This window comes from Anneissia japonica, unplaced genomic scaffold (assembly GCF_011630105.1).
Source record: "Anneissia japonica isolate Jap-2015-1 unplaced genomic scaffold, ASM1163010v1 scaffold288158_len382065_cov157, whole genome shotgun sequence".
In the NCBI taxonomy this organism is placed as follows: Eukaryota; Metazoa; Echinodermata; class Crinoidea; order Comatulida; family Comatulidae; genus Anneissia; species Anneissia japonica.
The window spans coordinates 199,225-218,212 of NW_022707439.1; the positions used below are offsets into that span (position 1 = coordinate 199,225).

The following is an 18,988-nucleotide window of genomic DNA, read 5'->3' on the forward strand; positions in this document are numbered from 1 at the left end:
ATGCGTTGTTAAATATTTCAAATGTCATTTAGGTGGTGACATAAATATTGGCCTATGCAAAGCAACAATGTTTCATGGAAGGTTTTTTTCTTTAATGTCCAAATGTTAAAACAGATATTATGATCGTGAAGCTTTAATATGTGTATTGGTAAACTTAGTGATGTTACTGTTGATGAATGCATTTTCATGATAAAAGTTGATAATGATGACTATGTTAATGATATCACTCTGCAATGTTTGATGTTAAATTGCAGCGTTACTGTGCTGCTTGTTTGTTTGTCTGTTGATTTGATTGTTATTCAGTGCAAAACATATCTGTTGTGATAGTGAATGGTTGGTTAATGGTTGTGCTGACACAGAATTATCATGATACATGGTGAAGGAGCAACTGCGTGTTGGTGCCGATTCGTGTGTTGCTACTCTTATTATGTATCAATATGATACCAGCACAGCAAAAGTAAGACGGTTTCAATGAGATTTGAAATTGGAGCACTTCTCTAAATAAGCCTAATACTTTGTTACAGTCGCGTATTATTATATAATATAAATATAAGTTCGTGTAGAAACAGCTATTATCAAATATAAACTTAAATATAAAATATGTTTAATATGGTTATTTTTTAGACGTATTATCTGCGTACCTTATATTGCATGTTTATGTGGAAACTATAAGAAAAACTAAAAATAACTGTCTCTTATACACATCTAGATGTGTATAAGAGACAGAAATATGAATATATGATAATGTTAGTTAAAATAAAAGTCATGGATATATGTACATTTAAGAAATGCGTTGTTAAATATTTCAAATGTCATTTAGGTGGTGACATAAATATTGGCCTATGCAAAGCAACAATGTTTCATGGAAGGTTTTTTTCTTTAATGTCCAAATGTTAAAACAGATATTATGATCGTGAAGCTTTAATATGTGTATTGGTAAACTTAGTGATGTTACTGTTGATGAATGCATTTTCATGATAAAAGTTGATAATGATGACTATGTTAATGATATCACTCTGCAATGTTTGATGTTAAATTGCAGCGTTACTGTGCTGCTTGTTTGTTTGTCTGTTGATTTGATTGTTATTCAGTGCAAAACATATCTGTTGTGATAGTGAATGGTTGGTTAATGGTTGTGCTGACACAGAATTATCATGATACATGGTGAAGGAGCAACTGCGTGTTGGTGCCGATTCGTGTGTTGCTACTCTTATTATGTATCAATATGATACCAGCACAGCAAAAGTAAGACGGTTTCAATGAGATTTGAAATTGGAGCACTTCTCTAAATAAGCCTAATACTTTGTTACAGTCGCGTATTATTATATAATATAAATATAAGTTCGTGTAGAAACAGCTATTATCAAATATAAACTTAAATATAAAATATGTTTAATATGGTTATTTTTTAGACGTATTATCTGCGTACCTTATATTGCATGTTTATGTGGAAACTATAAGAAAAACTAAAAATAACGTAAATTGTGTTATATACCACACCATGTTAATGAATGGAAACGAGTGGTGGTATATATTGTTTGATATGAAATTAATCATATAAAGAAACTATAATCAAGTTGTCTTGGCTCATTGTTGAGGTCTAGTATCTAAGAACGGAATCTAATTACCTTGAGCTTGGACGCTAACTTAATGTAATATCTGAAAGCAAGTTAGCAATGGGCTTCTACCTTAAAAGTGCTCTCAGTGTACGATGTTAACTTGCAAATATGAGTAGAAAGTTTAGAAGAGCAAGAGGTGAATCGAAGTTAACGACCGCTGATTTGGAAGCATATAACTGAATAAGGAACTATAGGAAGGGGCCTGAAAATGTAGAGCTTTATAGATTAAAAAAAATATATTGTACGAATCGTTGTTTGGTAACAAGAAGCCAGTGAAGAAAGAGAACAAAATGAGTGATATGTTGTTGAAGTACAAAGTCAAGCAGCAAATGAAGCTGAAGTTTTCTTTACAAAAAAGTGTGAAAGTCCATAAAGGACACCATTGCAATAATCCAGCCTACATGTAATGAGGACATTGATAAGTTTAGAGGCTGCATATTCATTGATAAATTGTATGTGTTTAATGTTCTGAAGATGAAATAAGATACTCTTGACAGTGTTGCCAACGTGACTTCCTATAGAAAATAATGAGTTGATTGTCTCGCCAACATTGCACACTTCATGAGATGATCATACCTTGAACATACCTTCATAGCCACACTTTTACTTATTTTATGTATTTATTTTTATTTATTTATTCATTTCGGCAATAAAAATACAAAATGGATACAAATACACAGTAAAAAAGCCGATGAGAAGCAAAAGCAAAGGAATGCAGTCACCGGTAAGGTGTGCTTCTCCAATTACAAAAACACGAACAAGAAAACAACAATAAAATATACATAAACAGTAAGTTCAAAATACATCTCTCTAAACATGTTAAAAGAGCCATTACCAACAATTCGTGGATCTGAATGTGAATGGAATTCCAGGTTCTGGGTCTGGATTTATCAAACTAGAAATCAGCTTAAATTTGTCGTCATCATTAAGTCAGACTCATTCAATATTCCGTAGTTAAAAAAAAATGCTTAAATTTAAAAAGTCAATTGTACCATCTAAGACGATTTTTAAGCTAAGATTTTGCTAAGATGGTTTGAAATCAGCTTAAGATATTTTCTTAGGGACATCATAACTTTGTTTTGACTTAAACAAATTGCTAAGCTGAAATGTATAAACCAGGGCCTGGTGAATCGTGTTGGAATAAAAAATATACACATATCGTTATTAGAGCATAAATGCCTAAATGTGAGGATTTCATGCAGGTGATTTATATCTAACAAATTATAAATAACAGAATGTTGATAGTAAATTAAAATATTGCACAAAAACAGAACAGTAAAATAATCTCTGATGGCATAGGTGGTCATAATAATTATCAAGAGTGCCTAGTCTTCAAGGATACCTTGATGTAAAATCAACCGGGAAGCCCTTCTTTGAACTTTATCAATCATTTAGGTATGAATTTTTCTATAGGGATACGACACCTCACAGCAGTACTGAAGTTGAGGGAAAACTAGGCACTGATAGAAAACAGGTGTAAAACAATCCCCATCAATTGCTCTAAAATCTCCAAATTTTTGATTGCACTTTTTAAAAATATTTAACCTGTACTATAACCTGATCATCAATCATTATAGTCATTCGAGGTTGGAGATTTCCTCCTGTCAGTAGCTAAAACATTACATTTATAATAATTAGGGATTAACACAAGATTATTTAACTTAGACAATTTTGAAATAAAATTAATGTCCCTTTGCAGAGATCTAACATCATGATATGAATAAATCGACTTAAACAAAAAGGTGTCATCAGCCTACTGATATGGTTTAATTTCCAAGTGTAAATTCAGATCATTTACATAAATATTAAATAGCAGAGTCCTAAAACGGACCCCACAGGGACCCCCGATTTAACTGAGCACTATTCAGATTTTAAAACCATTGAAAATTACCCTTTGTTTACCACTAATACCATATGTTTTCGAGAGCTTTTTTTAAAACCAGTATTTGATGTGAGATGGAATTAAATGTCCTACTATAATCAATGGCAATAACATCAATACGTGGCACACCATTACCTAAAGCTTTAATTCAGGAAGGAGTGGCCTCAGCCAAAGCTAATCTACAACCATAAAAGTCAAATTCATTAAGGTGAAGAAGTAGTTTGTCAGTAATACTGCTCTCAAGGACCCTTGAAAAGAAGGATATGACAGCAATCGGTCTGTTTATGAAGATTCCACTTGGATTCCTTTTTATGTACTGGACCAATTTGAAGATTTCCATGCTGAGAGAATTTCGCCAGTTCGCCAATTGATAACGTCCAATTAATGACTTTGCTGTGTATGTTGTTCGTGTGCTTTATGTCTGCTAACCATTTAATATTAAAATCTCCAAAAAGGGTGACACCATTATACTGTTCAATATGTAATTGCGGAAAGATTTCCCAAAGTTCCACGACCGAATTATGTTTAGATGGTGGTTTAGAAAAAAAACACCACAAGGTGGACAGGGAATTCGGCCTAAACATATTCAATACTTTCAATTAAAGGATGAGATACTTCGATAGGATGTAATTCGGGCTTAAATGCTATTAGCACACCACCGCCGTTTTTACGAGAAATTCTGTCCTTACGAAATATGACATGTTGATTAGATATGACGCCATCAGGAATTATATATTTAAGCCAGGGTTCAGTAATTCCTGCAATTGAAAGGTAATCATTCTGCATTCTGTTGCAAGTAAGCATGTAAACAGTTCAGTTTATTTTTAGACATGACGATTCATGAGCAGAGTCGTTGAGTCGTGGGAGTGCACAATAGTAGCATGTCCAGTTATGACTCTTACCCTTAAAAAACATTACAAAAAACATATAGTTAAAATTTGAATGCACCTAGCATGAAAGAATAAGTCCCAAGTCACAAGCGGTTGGCGCATCGGTTGTGGCTTGGACTCCCAACCTCGAGGTTGGGGGTTCGAAACTTTCGCTGTGCAAATCGCTTGTGTCCTTGGACAAGGCACTTTATCTACAGTTGCCTCTCTCCACCCAGGAGTACAAGTGGGTACCTGGTAGGTTCGAACACAACTGCGCTGATTACTAACTGCAATAATATAATGGAATTCTCCCCCATGGAGTTGAGTATGTGTTCCATGTGTTTGATCCAATGACCGGGGTAGTCATGTGAAGCGCTTAGAGGCATTGTGCATGAAACGCTATATGAGAATGACATATTATTATTAATATTATAAAGGTTAAATTCACCTTGATCAAATCAAACTGCTGTTCAAACTTGGATTTAAATATGCAGTAGGTTTTTCTGATTTCTTTTGTCTATTCCTGAATATGGTCTTAAAACATTATCCACATGTGACAAGAGCATTTCCCTGAGTCATTGGAGGACAAAAATAGGCCTATTATGAACATCTACGTCAGCAGTGCGTCTAATACCAGGCTCTGGATTAGGTTGCACATCACCAAAAACACAAAGATCGACATTGAATAAAGAAACTGAATTATTATCATAGTTTCTAGACTTATTCTCACATGTTCACACCTACGTATAATATCACCCTTTCTGAAATGGAGACAATGAAAGCTGACATACGAGAAACAAGGATTACCCACCCAGTTATCAAAATTCTGTTATATTCTTCTCCGTAATTTCCCTCTTTTTGCTTTTTGAAATTTTCCCCTCTTTTTGCATTTGTTTTCCTTTTTGTCAGGGGGTTTTTGACTTATGCTTTCTGTTAAGCTCTGTTTTTTAACACTTTATCATTCACTGTCATACTCCTCCACTGGTTTGGACTGTGTTAGTGCATGCTTCTGCATTATTTTGGAGTCCTAGCGCTGTTTTTATTTCACACACTGTACTCGTGGTATGTAGTTGGGTCATTTCTGGCAAATCCGAGACCGTGGAGAGGCTCACTTAGTTTTTCAGTGGATTTTCCATTTCGAAATTTATTATTTCAGTGTTTTGGCCTATATGGCTGCTTAAGTGTATGGACTTGAGGATTTTTGATGTCCAGGAATCCATATTTGATGTAGGATCGATGATTCGACCTAGTTTTGACCTTTAAATCCAAGATGGCCGCCATTTTGTTTTTATCAAAAACATTTTTTTTTTTTTTGTAAATTCGTCAGTGCCTTATTTATTTTAATTTATTTATTTTAATTTTAATCCCTCAAGCTTCTACAGTTTCACTTTGTTTGCAGAATAAAGCACACTTCATTGGAATGTCTTTGGGCTTGGATACTGTAGAAAATGTCATACTCTATCAGTCGTTGATATGGCTAAAATGAGGGATGGCTCAGAGTACTACCGGAGTGACTATTTAAAGAATAAATATGCACCATTATAAACTCATGCCACGTTCTTCCATGGCCCATCAAACTTATCATGACAGGTATTTCCTTTTCTACAGTATTAAGGATGATGTGCGTGATCAATGGGCAGCAAAATATCTACACATAACAATATACACACCAAATATTTTTCCCAAATCCAAAGACATGGTCAGTGCTCACAGAAGATATCACAAATACCATCATACCTTTCTTTGTAAGCACTGGCAATGACCACACATTTTGGTATTTTGGGTACACAAAACATCGGAGAAGGTGATTGACGACTCCTGAGGTAAGGACACTGCTAAATATATTGCATGAAAGTTAAAGGATGAAGACAAAGCTGATGAAATCCTTTGTCCTCTCTAGTTTATGTAATTAAATAAATTATGGTTTGTATATCTTGAATTCAGTGGAAATCGATTAAATCCATTATTATTTTACACAAGAAGGAGGAGCTGCGACCAAGTGAAGACCAGTTGAATTGTTAAAAAACACAACACCCAATGTGGTTCTAGTTTCAACTGGTCCAACTAGAATTTTTACCTAGGTTACATTTCAGCCCCTGTGCAGCTCTGAAGAAAACCCCAGATATAGCACATGAATTAATTTTGTCAAACCCATAAGGGTCCCAAAAGAAACCATAATGAAAAGCTAAGGGGCCAAGTATATCCTTTAAAGGGCACATTTCATTTAGGCCTAATTTATGGGACCCTAATAGATTTAGGGTGCACAGTCATCTCTTTCCTGTGTGGGCCAATTTAGAGGATCCCCTTAAATTTACACGCCTATTCAATCCTTAAAAACCCAGATATTGCCCATAATGGGCCCATGAATTAATTTGGTCAAACCCACGTGGGTCCCAAATGAAACCATAAATGCAAACCTAAGGGTCCCAAATATATCCTTTAACGGGCCCATAATTTCATTTAGGCCAACTGTTTCGGACCCTTATGGATTTAGGGTGCAAAGCAGCTCTTTCCCGTGTGGGAAATAATTATATCCTTTAACACTCTGCCCGCCAAACACGGAGATCTCCGTGTTTGATAACGCAATGCTTAACCGCCAAACACGGAGATCTCCGTGTTTCAGGTGTTTTTTTTTTTTTACAGAATTCGATAGATGGGGTAATTATCGACATGTACTAACAATTTGAACATTATGTTCGTTCTGAACCGTAAGAATTTCACTATTTCAAAGTATCCAAAAGGGAAGAAAAAAGACAGAATTCGCGTCAGAGCTAGCGCTGGTTAGCGTAAACCCGTGGCTTAGGACCGGAATCAAACCATGCGGATTTTGGCGAAAGTATGTCATCAGATGATGTTAGATGTATAATTTATGATTTTTAAAATGTCATAAATCTTTAAATAGTGATGTTTTGTTTTAGCTAGGCCTAGACTAGCCTAGCGATACCATGTAGGATAGCTTTGGTTGATGTCTCTTTCGGGCGTCAGTGTTTGTTTACATCGAGCGTAGCAAAATCGCGATTATCTCAGCTTTATTGGGCAAAATTGCGTAAATCTCTGAAAGTGAGTTGTTACGGGTTATAGATTGTGATTAGAATAAAGTGTTTTGTACCATTGTAAAGCTAAGATGTTTTTGGTTCTTTTAGTATTAATTACATGTCAATATGATCACATGCGCACTCTCAATGATCTTCGGAAAAGTGTTAAAATTCGCTAAAAAGTCTAGCGGTGTGGCTGATACTATTTTTTCAAACCCCTGGCGGTCAGAGTGTTAAAGGTCATACATTTCCATTTGGGCCAACTTCACAGGTAGCTCTTTCCAGTGTAGACCAAACTGCAGGGGGCCAACATTTTGGCCCATAACTTTACTATATGGGGCCATGCTTGTTTGCTAGGTGGGTAAGGTCTATACTGAGTTCAGATATCACTTTCTGGTAGGCCAGAGCTTCCAATGGGCGTAAACTGAGAAGAGTACAGCCGGCCTTCTACCTGATGAAGACAAATTGCACCACTTGAACAAGGACAAACGACATCCCATATTGCCAGTGCCATTTTAAGTTGCTAGACTAGCATTTGTCATGGTTAAGAAATCTTGAATTGTCCACTAGTACCCTACCACCCTTGCAGCTGCACCAGCTCACTAGTAACTATTTTGAGAACTAGCGATGAGAGTACAGTAGTACTACTGTAGAAGTGATACAACAGACTCGGATGAGGAGTAGCAGCCATCTGTTTAACAAATAACTTACTTTGTTTAGTTGTTAATTCAGGAAATTAGTATCAGAATATGTTACAATTGTAACCTTTTTAACTTCTGAGATGAACTTGAACTTGAACATTTGACATTTTCATAAAATGTGAATACCAGAATATTAATAGTACAGTACACGGGAATTTTATAAACCAATGGAACTAAAAAAGCTTCTTTTTTTATTAATTAATATTGACCTTTGACATATGTGATGACCTCAGCAGCATTTTTAGATTTGAAGGTGAAATCCAAATCAATCAGACATTAAATATGAATTCCTAGAAATAAACAGTACAGTAAAATGGAATTTTATAAAGCAACGAAACAAATACTTCATATTTAATCAACCACAAATGTTTACCTTTGACCTCTGGTAATCTTGGGTAGTTTTTACAATCTGTCAAGTACTATTTGACTGTAGAAATTTTCCTTACGTCTAGCCGGGATCTTGACTTGTCAATTTTCTGTTTATGTCCTCTGTTTAGTGTTGTTTATACAGACAATAACAACAACGATGCACACACGCCATGTCATTCTTAACCAAACATTTATTTATATTAATACGCGCGTGCAACGACACATAACACAAAGTACAACAGCACTACACTACATCTCCCCAAACGTTCAAAAGATTTGGGATGCGAAATTACAATAAAATTTGAACTTGCCATCGCACGTGAATTAGCTGAACTGTAAAAACTTCGGATTGTGAGATACATTATTTCACTATTCATGTGAAATTTCCATTAAAACATTACGACACTTATTACTGAAGATGTGATTATCATGGCTGTACTGTATCTTCCATAAAAATTATGTTTACATAGTTTACTGTTTTTGTCTTTTTTTAAATTATTAAAATATAACAATAACGCCAGGGCATATACTGCACAACAGTAATGCAAAACCAACAATAACAGTAGGCAAACTGAAATGTCAACAGTAAGTAATACTTACTGACACAATGCCACACCTGATCTACCGACCTGGCAAGTCGACAAAAAAGTTTTCGAAGCGTTTAGGAACATTCCTAACCCTTTTAGGCGGAGGCGATCAAACGGGTATGACATGCTTGTGCTGGCATTGTTTGCAAGCAGATCGATCAGAATTTTTTTAACGCTCAATAGACCGATTTAATTTTCTAACATTACTTATATTTCTAGCCTTAACTTCTCTCCCGCGACGAGCTGTGATCATAAAGCCTTTTACTTTTACTTTTGACTTCGAAAGGCTCAGGCTGAAATTGGGGGGGGGGGGGAATGTTTTGTAGATCGTAACATGTTCTTTAACACAACTTTGTCACCCACGTCTACACTTGACGACTTGACATTACGTTTTTCCTCGGCATAGATTTTCGTTTTGTTTTTCGCTAATTTATCGTTTCCTAAACTCTATATCATTTTCTTCGACAGATTCTTGGGGTAACTTAGTTTTTTATACCTGACAATTTACACAATAGCCGGTGCAACACCTGTCGACGTTTGGGGTGTAGCCCTATATATTCCTAAAAACTTATAAAGTTCTTGTTTCCACGGCCTGCTTTCGGCTTATGCGCGTTTAAAAAATTAAAATAGTTATCATAAACCTTTGTGCGGTTGGCCTCAGGCCAGTAAAGAGTAACTTTTTGATGATAAAATCCTAAATAATTCGCAAAGCTTTGAAAGGGTGTTCCATTATCAGTTTTCAGTTTATCAGGGATACCCATTGATGAAAACACTTTATCAAAAATCGGGATGACAGAACTGGCTGAAAGGGATTTAATTATCTCTACCTCTGGGAAGCGAAAATAATCATCAACTATAACTAGTAAGTACTCTCCGGAAGGCAGTGGTCCAAGGAAGTCCGCTGCCAAACATGACCATTTGCGTGGAGGTAATTCGGTCATTCCATTGGGATCTCTCTGTTTAGGGTCGAATTATACTTTACATGCTACGATATCAGCTACGGTATTGTCTAACTGCGGAAACCAAATTTTCGCTTTTAAGAGTGCTTTCGTTTTAACCAACCCTTGATGCCCTTCATGGGCAATCTGTACTGCACGAGCTTGCAGCTTCTTGGGCATGCCGATCCCAATACCATGTAGAATAAAGTCATTTTCACTAATAGTTAATTCTGTTCTGACGCAACTGTATGACTGAAGGGCTTGAAAATCAACTTTAGAATTACCACGGTATTTTGTTTCTAATAGGTACCATTTGTTGGTGGACAGCAAATATTTTACAGCGTTAAGCGTTGGATCATTTGCTGTTGCTTTTACGACCTTGTCGACTGTCATGGCATTTGGAATGCTTTCATTCATTACAAAACTAACATATTATTCAGCGATAATCTCTTCACGTGAACTTAGTTTAGAACCTTGAGGATGGCGCGACGGATAATCAGACGGGTTATCTTTGCCTATCTTATACACACTAGTCGGTTTGTATGTGCAAAAGTTGCAGCGCCCATCGCTCTAACCGTAATGGTAAATTGGCATTGGGATTTCCGAATAAGGTTAAAAAAGGCTTGTGATCAGTGACTATACAAATCGGGGCACCAAAGATATAAACATGAAAGTATTCACAGGCCCACGCTATCATGTATTTTATCATGCTGGGCCATTGCAACATTGCCCTTCGGAAAATGAATATATCATCTGAGATATTAAAGGTACCATCTGTGCCAGAAATTACATTTTCAATAACATTCTGAAACACTTCAATCGCGCTCGATATGCCAAAATTGAAACGCTTGTATCGCCACAACCCAACATGGGTGAAGAACGTAGTGATATAACGCGAGTCTTTACTGAGCATAAGCTGATGGTAGCCTGCTCTCAAGTCAATCTTACTAAACACCTTAGCGCCATTTAGTTTCGCGACAATATCATTTACAGTTGGTGAAGGGTGTCTTTCGCATGTCAATGCAAATTCGTACCTCCCTTTCTCGTTTGTGTTTCGGCACTACAACTATAGGGGAAACCCAAAGAGTGGGACCATCCACTCTTTCAATGATATCATTACGTTCTAACTCAACAATTCATTTTCAACCATTTTTCTCATGTGGTGTGGGATACGCCTGTGGCACTGAGCTACTGGGGGTACACTCTCGTCAATGTGCAACTTGACTGTAAAATTCTCAAGCTGCCCAATCCCGTCAAACACATTTGGGTATTTGTGAACCAGATCACTACATTCTATTACCACATTAATATATTGTTTAACCGCTACCAGTTTTAAATTCTGGCTAGCCCTGTTGCTTAACAAGCATCCACAGTTTTACACAAGATAGTATTCGGTGAAAATTCCTTTTACCTTAATGGTTGTTCCACCGTACGCATGTACTTTGTTTGTGTTAGTGTTTAACAACACACCACTACATTTACTACTAAACGTAGACTCATCAATAATGTTGCATAAAGCTGCAGTATCAGCAGTCATAACCAAACTAAATATTATCTTAAACTTTGGACTAACAACATTATGAACAACTTTATCACTACTAACTGAAAAAAAACATTCATCACTGCTATCATTTCTATTGACATTAATACTGTCCTGATCATGTTCGTAACAGCTTATTCAATGAGCTACCTTGGTCTGTCGGCAATACTGTGCAAAGTGGTTCACTCTACCACAGTCGTGACATTTCTTCCCAAATGCTGGACAAGACTTTGGGCCTCTTGGGTGTGGATATGACCTACCGCAGCCAAAGCATTTTTCCTTTCATAAACGGAACCACTGGCACTGTTTCCATTTGCTTTATTAGGGCGAAAAGTTTTACTGTTCTGTCTTTTGGTACTTACAGCATGGACTAGATTTTCTGGATGAGACTGGGCTAGGCTTAAGCCCAAGTCATTCTCCAAATCACTATTCCAGACCTGCGCTAGTTCATTTGACCTTACAATTTGTAGGATTTCTGCTAGCGTAAGTCCGCCTTCTGTAAGGCCCTGTTTTCATAACTTCGAGTCAGTGGTTGTTTAGATAATATGCGACATCAATTTTTGGTCAATATATTGGAAGTTACATGTTTCAGCCGCCTTTCTTCGTCGGGTATTTAGTAGGAATCTAGTTTCTCGTTGGACTTCTGCTTAAGACGTCTAAATACAGTCCTCTCATATTCAATATTAACTTGAGGCCTAAAATGATTCGACAGGGTCCCTTTGACATGTGCGTAAGTAGTTCCTGTATCAGGTAGACTGTCAAAATATTTCAAAGCAACGAGGCCCTACTGCATGTAGGAGCAGTGTACGTTCCTGCCCGTCCAACGACACGGACAGGGCTAAGACTTAATTTTCGAAATGCTTAATCCACGCTTCCCATTTTGGACCTACAGACATGTCCAAAGACTCAGCGACAACATTGTCAAAGGCAGCGACACAAGGGATGTTTACTTTCGCCATTCTATCTCTCTCGTCGCCAGATTTAGTGTTGTTTATACAGACAATAACAACAACGATGCACACACGCCATGTCGTCATTGTGATGATACGCCTATCAGTTCTGTTGTTGATAATATGTAGGCCTGCATAGCTAATAATTGTGATGCGTTAGTACTACTAGCCTAGGGACTGTATACTGACTGAGAGATGTGTGCACGCCGAGAGCCGTGCACGTCGAGCCAGCGCTGTGCTGGTGGTGCTAGTTACGTATAATATATACAGTTTGTTGACTCTTTAGAATACAGTATCTTATTATTCTACTGTAAAAGTGTTGCATCCATATCTTAAAATGTTGTTAGATTTAGAGCTAATTAAAATTGGCTCTGACTTTTGGAATTTCGTCGCTCGCTACTCCATCGCATAGCGAGATGCGGCCAGTCAGTTGTACTCTCTGGTTGTCATGGTAATCATGAATATTAATGAAATTATTCTATCATTAGGAATATGGATAATTTAGTGTGAAAGCAAAGCTAGAGTAGATTAACCATTTTCTCTAGGACTAATTACTGATTATTTCTTTATTTTAATGATAATTGTGATGCAATGTTGAATCATGTTTACTATGTTGATTACATAATTCTATTCACATGAAGGTGAATATTTGTTTTATCTATATTTCAGTGAATCGCTTTGTCAGTGAATAGTTCTGATATTGATAGTCGACATTAAAGACAGTTCATTTACTGATTACGTTGGTGGCGCTGTTGTTTCATTTCCCGTACTTATAAGCCCGATAGATTCGTAAATCATTCCAGTACTGTGCATTATCACATAAAACAACAATAAGAACAACATTTCATGGTAGCAGCGGTCAACTAGACGAACACAGCGTCGTGAAGTTAAGTCAGGTCAGTACCGTACCGTAGCCGAACTTCCTAGACTAGACTACACAGCGTGTAGTGAATACGAGCCTACACAGGTGCCATCAGTCGTCTCTAGCCTACACAGCGTGTAGTGAATCGTCTCTAGCTAACGAACGTGCAGTTACGTACCAGCGGTGTACCGTATTCAACTGTTATAGCCTACATAATAAACACAAATGGCTTATCTAACACAGCCAGACCCACTAGAACTAACGAACAATATATCAGAAAACTGGGAAAAATCAAACAAAGGTTTCTGTTGTATAATACTGCATCTATAACCGCCAGAAAAGATGACACTACCCAGACATCAATGTTGCTACATATTATGGGAGAAAGTGCCTTAGATGTGTATAAGAAATTTACCTTTGGTAACGATGGAGACAACATGAAGCTTAGGAAAGTGCTCTAACAATTTGAAAAGTACTGTTTACCCAAAAAGAATGTGACCATCGAAAAGCATAATTTTTTCACTAGATCCCAACTTTCTTCAGAAACAATTGACCAATATGCCACGGAACTCAGAAACAAATTAAAATCATGTAAGTTTAGTGAATTACTGACTCATCGATAAGAGATAGAATCATATGCAGTATCCCAGACAATCAACTCCGTGAACGCCTTCTCAGAGAAGATGATTTAAGCTTAGAGAAAGCCTTGCAGTTGTGCAGAGATGCAGAAATTACGAAGTCTTATGCAACGCCATTGATCCACCCGACCACATGAGAGAAACAGGTGCCCTTGTTTACTCAGTAAGACATCAAGCAAGTTGTGGTAATTGTAGTAACAGCCATGCACATAAACAGTGCCCAGTCTATGGCACAACATGTAAAGGATGTGGAAGAAGATAATAATGTTATGGAGCAATTTGAAGAGTTTTCGTTCAGTTCAGTTGGAATAGACGACAAAGCTGACTTACAATTCAAATACCACAGAGAAATGGAATACATACTCTTTCCGTAAAAGTTGACACAGGTGCCCAGGGTAACATACTCCCCCTGCGCATATATAAACAGGTGGTACCGGAAAGTGTCAACACAAATGGGCTCCCCAAATCGGGAAAAAACAAGGTGAGCAAGGTCAAACTGACAGCATACAATGGAACAATAATCTGGCAACATGGCACAGTCCAGATACAAGCCAAATTCAGTGGCAATCTGTGGTCATGGTTAAAACTTCTATGTATGCAGTGTTGAAGGACCAGTTATCCTAGGAATCCCTGATGCCAGAGATTTGAAACTTGTAACTATCAACTGTGCAGTCGATACAAATGAAAATTGTGATGTATCAATCAAAGACAGAAACGATCTACAGAATCAATACCCTGACAGATTTAAAGGTATTGGAAGATTTCCAGGAGAATTCAACATCACCCTAATCGGAGATGCACAGCCTGTAGTCCACCGTCCGAGAAAATACCCAAGTCACCTCAACAATGAGCTGGAAGCAGAGCTGACCAATATGCTAAATGAAGGAATAATAACTAAAGTCACCGAACCAAACGACTGGGTCTTATCAATAACCTACAGCCGCAAGAGCAATAGGAAGCTGAGAATCTGTCTTGACCCAAAATACTTGAATAGAGCAATGAAAAGAAAGTACCACAATTACAGTTCTGCCCCCCCCCCCCATGGCAAAAGGGCATAACTGACATTTTTGGCGAAAATGAGTTATATAGCCTAGTGGGGTCAGTACATCATGTTACACATGTTGACACAAAAAAAAAATTGTAAAAAAGTGTCCCCCGAGCTAGAAAGGGGCATGGCAAAAGGGCATAACTACACAATTTTCAGTAAATTCCCAAGGCAAAAGGGCATAACTGCAAAGATAGGCTGTGATACGCTGAAGCGTGACGTTCTTTCAACAGCCAACCAATCTGAAGAGAGCTTTCTCCCTGGTTACAATGAAGGTTGCATGTTAAGTTGTATTATTTTTATTATTCTTACTGTTTGTGTACTCACAATTTGTAAATAGAAATTGGTTAAATAGTATGATTCTTGACAGTAGCATATGTCTAGTTAATGTTAGGCAAACATGATAAGCCTAGTTAATTTATGCTATATAATCTTGCCTTTTTTTGAATGACAACAGTTTAATACTATGGAAATAAACTATAGGAAAATAGTAACTGTTTAATAAAAATATTTAACCATGGCAGAATAACAATTCACATTTTAACTAGAAATAACAGTGACAAAGAGGGACAACTAAAACGATTATTTAGCAAATAACTATGGCAAAGAGGCACAACTACAACATTTATTTATAGCAAATGTGTATAAGAGACCAAAAAGGTATAAATGCACAGTTTACTCGAATCAACTGTGTTCACTAAGCAAACAACAACTTACATTTCCATCTAAATCTATATATATATAATACATTTTCTAAATATTTTATTAGAATATAAAAAAAACAATAATATTCGTAATCATTTCATTATTGAATTTGGATCATAGAGAAGATTTGCTAATAATAATAATAATAATAATAATAATAATAATAATAATAATTTATATTGTAATTACATGACTTAAAATATAAATTTATTATTTTACTTTGTAAATAAAATTTTTTAAATAATTGTAATTCTTGTTTAACGTACACATAGAAACAGTCACATGCGCATTCTAACTAAACAGCAGTTCAATTTCATATACGCATACGCATGCATCCTTCACGCAGTGACGTAACGCCTATGCGCTCTTGTGCGGGGCCCCAGACCACTAGGGATCCATAAGGCCTCCTACCCAATGGGTCCTCGATCTAGCACATTGAGCCAAAAAGGCTTTGTTGATACATAATAGCATACTAATGTTAATTCATTTTCTTGTTTGTATACTTGGTTAGCCTATACATGGGTTTATAATCGTTTGTAATTTTAGTATTTATTATTTAATGCGGTTCTTTGGTATTATTGTACATTTATTTTATAGTTTATACCTGACTAACATATGAAATTATATATTGAATGTTATTTTTGAAAAATGTGACTCAAAATTGCGTTGAAAGGAACTAAACTGGTTACAACCTTTTAACTACATTCAACTCCCCATTTGAAAGATTCAGGTTTAATCGCCTACCATTTGGACTCAAGGTGTCAGAGGACATATTTCAAGAAAAGACGTGCCCTGGAACAATCGGAATCGCCAATGACGTGGTTGTTTGTGGACGTAACGACAGAGAACACGACCAAAACTTACACAATCTCATAAAGATTGCAAGAAGATACGGTCTTGTCTTCAACATTGAAAAATGTGACATCAAAACAAAATGCGTGATTTTTTTTGGATGTCCCTACGATGCAGATCGTATAAATCCAGATCCACAGAAAGTACAAGACATTCACTCACTACCAAGCCCAACATCTGTCACTGAGCTACAGCAGTTCCTAGGGATTGTGCAATACATGTCCCCATTTATACCGAAATTGGCAGGACACACAGACACACTCAGAGCTCTAACCAGAAAAGACTCGGAATGGCAATCCAGGACAGCATCACTTCAAACAGCGTTTGAAAAAGTTAAGGCACTCATAACAGAAAGCTGTACTCCGACTTATTTCCAACCAAATAAGCCTATAGTTATCCAAGTAGATGCCTCAATGAAGGATTTAGGCGAAGCTCTAATCCAGAATGGAAAACCAATTGCCTTTGCCAGCAAAGCCCTAACTGAAACAGAAAAGAGGTATGCAAACATTGAGCGTGAGTTATTCACAGTTTTATCTGGCTGTACAAGATTCCACACATATGTGTATGGAACAAAATTCACCGTTGAAACTGACCATAAACCACTGGAAAACATCCAATATAAAAACCTAGCAAACACTCCGCCAAGACTCCAAGGAATGATGATCCATCTACAACCATATGATGTGCAAATAACTTACCTACCAGGGAAAGACATCACACTACCTGACACAATGTCAAGACTCAACCCATCATATGGAGATAGAATTTTATAGAACTTTCCACATCGTACAATTTACAGTTCAAAAGCTAGCAGAGATGCAAGAAGAGACCAAACAAAGTGTAACTCTTAAACCCCTAATGGACACCATCATATACGGATGGCCAGATAAACCAAAGAAGTTACCAAAATGCATCAGAATGTTTTGGTCAAGCAGAAATTCATTAGCAACTGAAGATGACCTTATACTACAAGGAAACATAATAATAGTACAAGAGAAACTAAGACCAGGCATCCTGAAAATCTCCACACCGACCACTAAGGTATAGTCAAAACCCAACTACGAGCAAAATAATTTGTGTTTTGGCCCGGAATCAACCGTGATATAGAGGATGTGGTCAAAAACTGCACTGTGTGTCAATCACACATGAAATCACAGCAACCAGAACTATTAATGCAGCACAAAATATCTGAAGGACCTTGGCAAGTCGTCGCAGCAGTTTTATTTTCATGGAGAAGAATACCTTGCTGTTGCTGATTATTACTCTAAATTTTCCTTTGTAAAAAAGATTGGAAAACGAAGCACTAGCATGGCAGTCTTCAAGAGGACCAAATCTATATTCAGTGAGCATGGTATTCCAAACAAAATTGTAATCGACAACGGTCCACACTTTAGCAGTATCGAGTTCCGAAATTTTGTGAACAAGTAGGGGATTGAACATGTAACATCCAGCCCACACTACCCAAGAAGTAATGGGTTTATTGAAAGAACCATACAAACAGTGAAAAGCACACTACAGAAGTCAAAAGACAGTGGCTGAGACCCATTCATAGCACTATTGTGCTTGAGGACAACACCGATAGACAGTTACCTTCCACCACCCACATAATTACTGTATACTGTAACCGGAAAGTGAGGAGCAATCCACCAATAAGGTGTCAAGACGACGATCACCACAACAAAGTCTCCAACAGATTTATCCAACGACAAACCATGCAAAAGACCTATCATGACAAACGAGGAGTTAAAAACCTTGTTCATTGAGAAAAGGAGAACAAGAGACAGTACAAGACCCCCCAAACAAGGAATGGACACAAGCAACTGTACGAAAAATCTGCAAGGAACCAAGATCATATTGGGTGGAAACTCAGACGGCACAGAAAACACCTTCATAAGCTGCACTCAAAGCGAGTAAGATTTATGGATCATGCAACTGACGACACAAACACAACAAACACAACAGCCGAGATATTAAGAAACCAAAAAGACTGATAGAATCCATATAAAAAATACTTGCACTAATAAATCTAAAAGAAAACCACTTATTCAAAATCAATAGACTCATAATCTGAACTCATGTTAAAGATAAAACTGAACACTATAAAAAAAAAAAAAAAAAAAAAAAACGTACACTGACTGTTACCAATTCAGTGTCAATAATAAATGTATTTTGTTATGTTATGAGTTAATTACTAAAGAGGAGGCTGTGATGATACGCCTATGGCGCTTCATACGAGTGTTGCTACGCTCGCCTTGTAATGCCTAGACAAGGATTTGTGGTTAACCATATTGCATTAAATGTTACGTTGTTCAACAAGCCCGATAGATTCGTACATCATTCCAGTACTGTGCTTTATCACATGACATAACAATAAGAACAACATTACATGGTAGCAG

At 36.8% G+C, this 18,988-nt stretch overlaps 1 protein-coding gene across 1 annotated transcript in view; it reads left to right on the forward strand.

Moving 5' to 3' along the window:
- Window positions 1-17,408: 17,408 nt before the first annotated feature.
- The window catches only part of LOC117106366 (netrin receptor UNC5C-like), a 6,015-nt gene continuing 4,435 nt past the window's right edge, over window positions 17,409-18,988 (forward strand). The window contains exons 1-2 of the mRNA XM_033247742.1: window positions 17,409-17,633; window positions 17,880-18,016. Coding sequence (XP_033103633.1) covers window positions 17,409-17,633; window positions 17,880-18,016 — 362 coding nt within the window. The remainder of the gene's footprint in view (window positions 17,634-17,879; window positions 18,017-18,988) is intronic.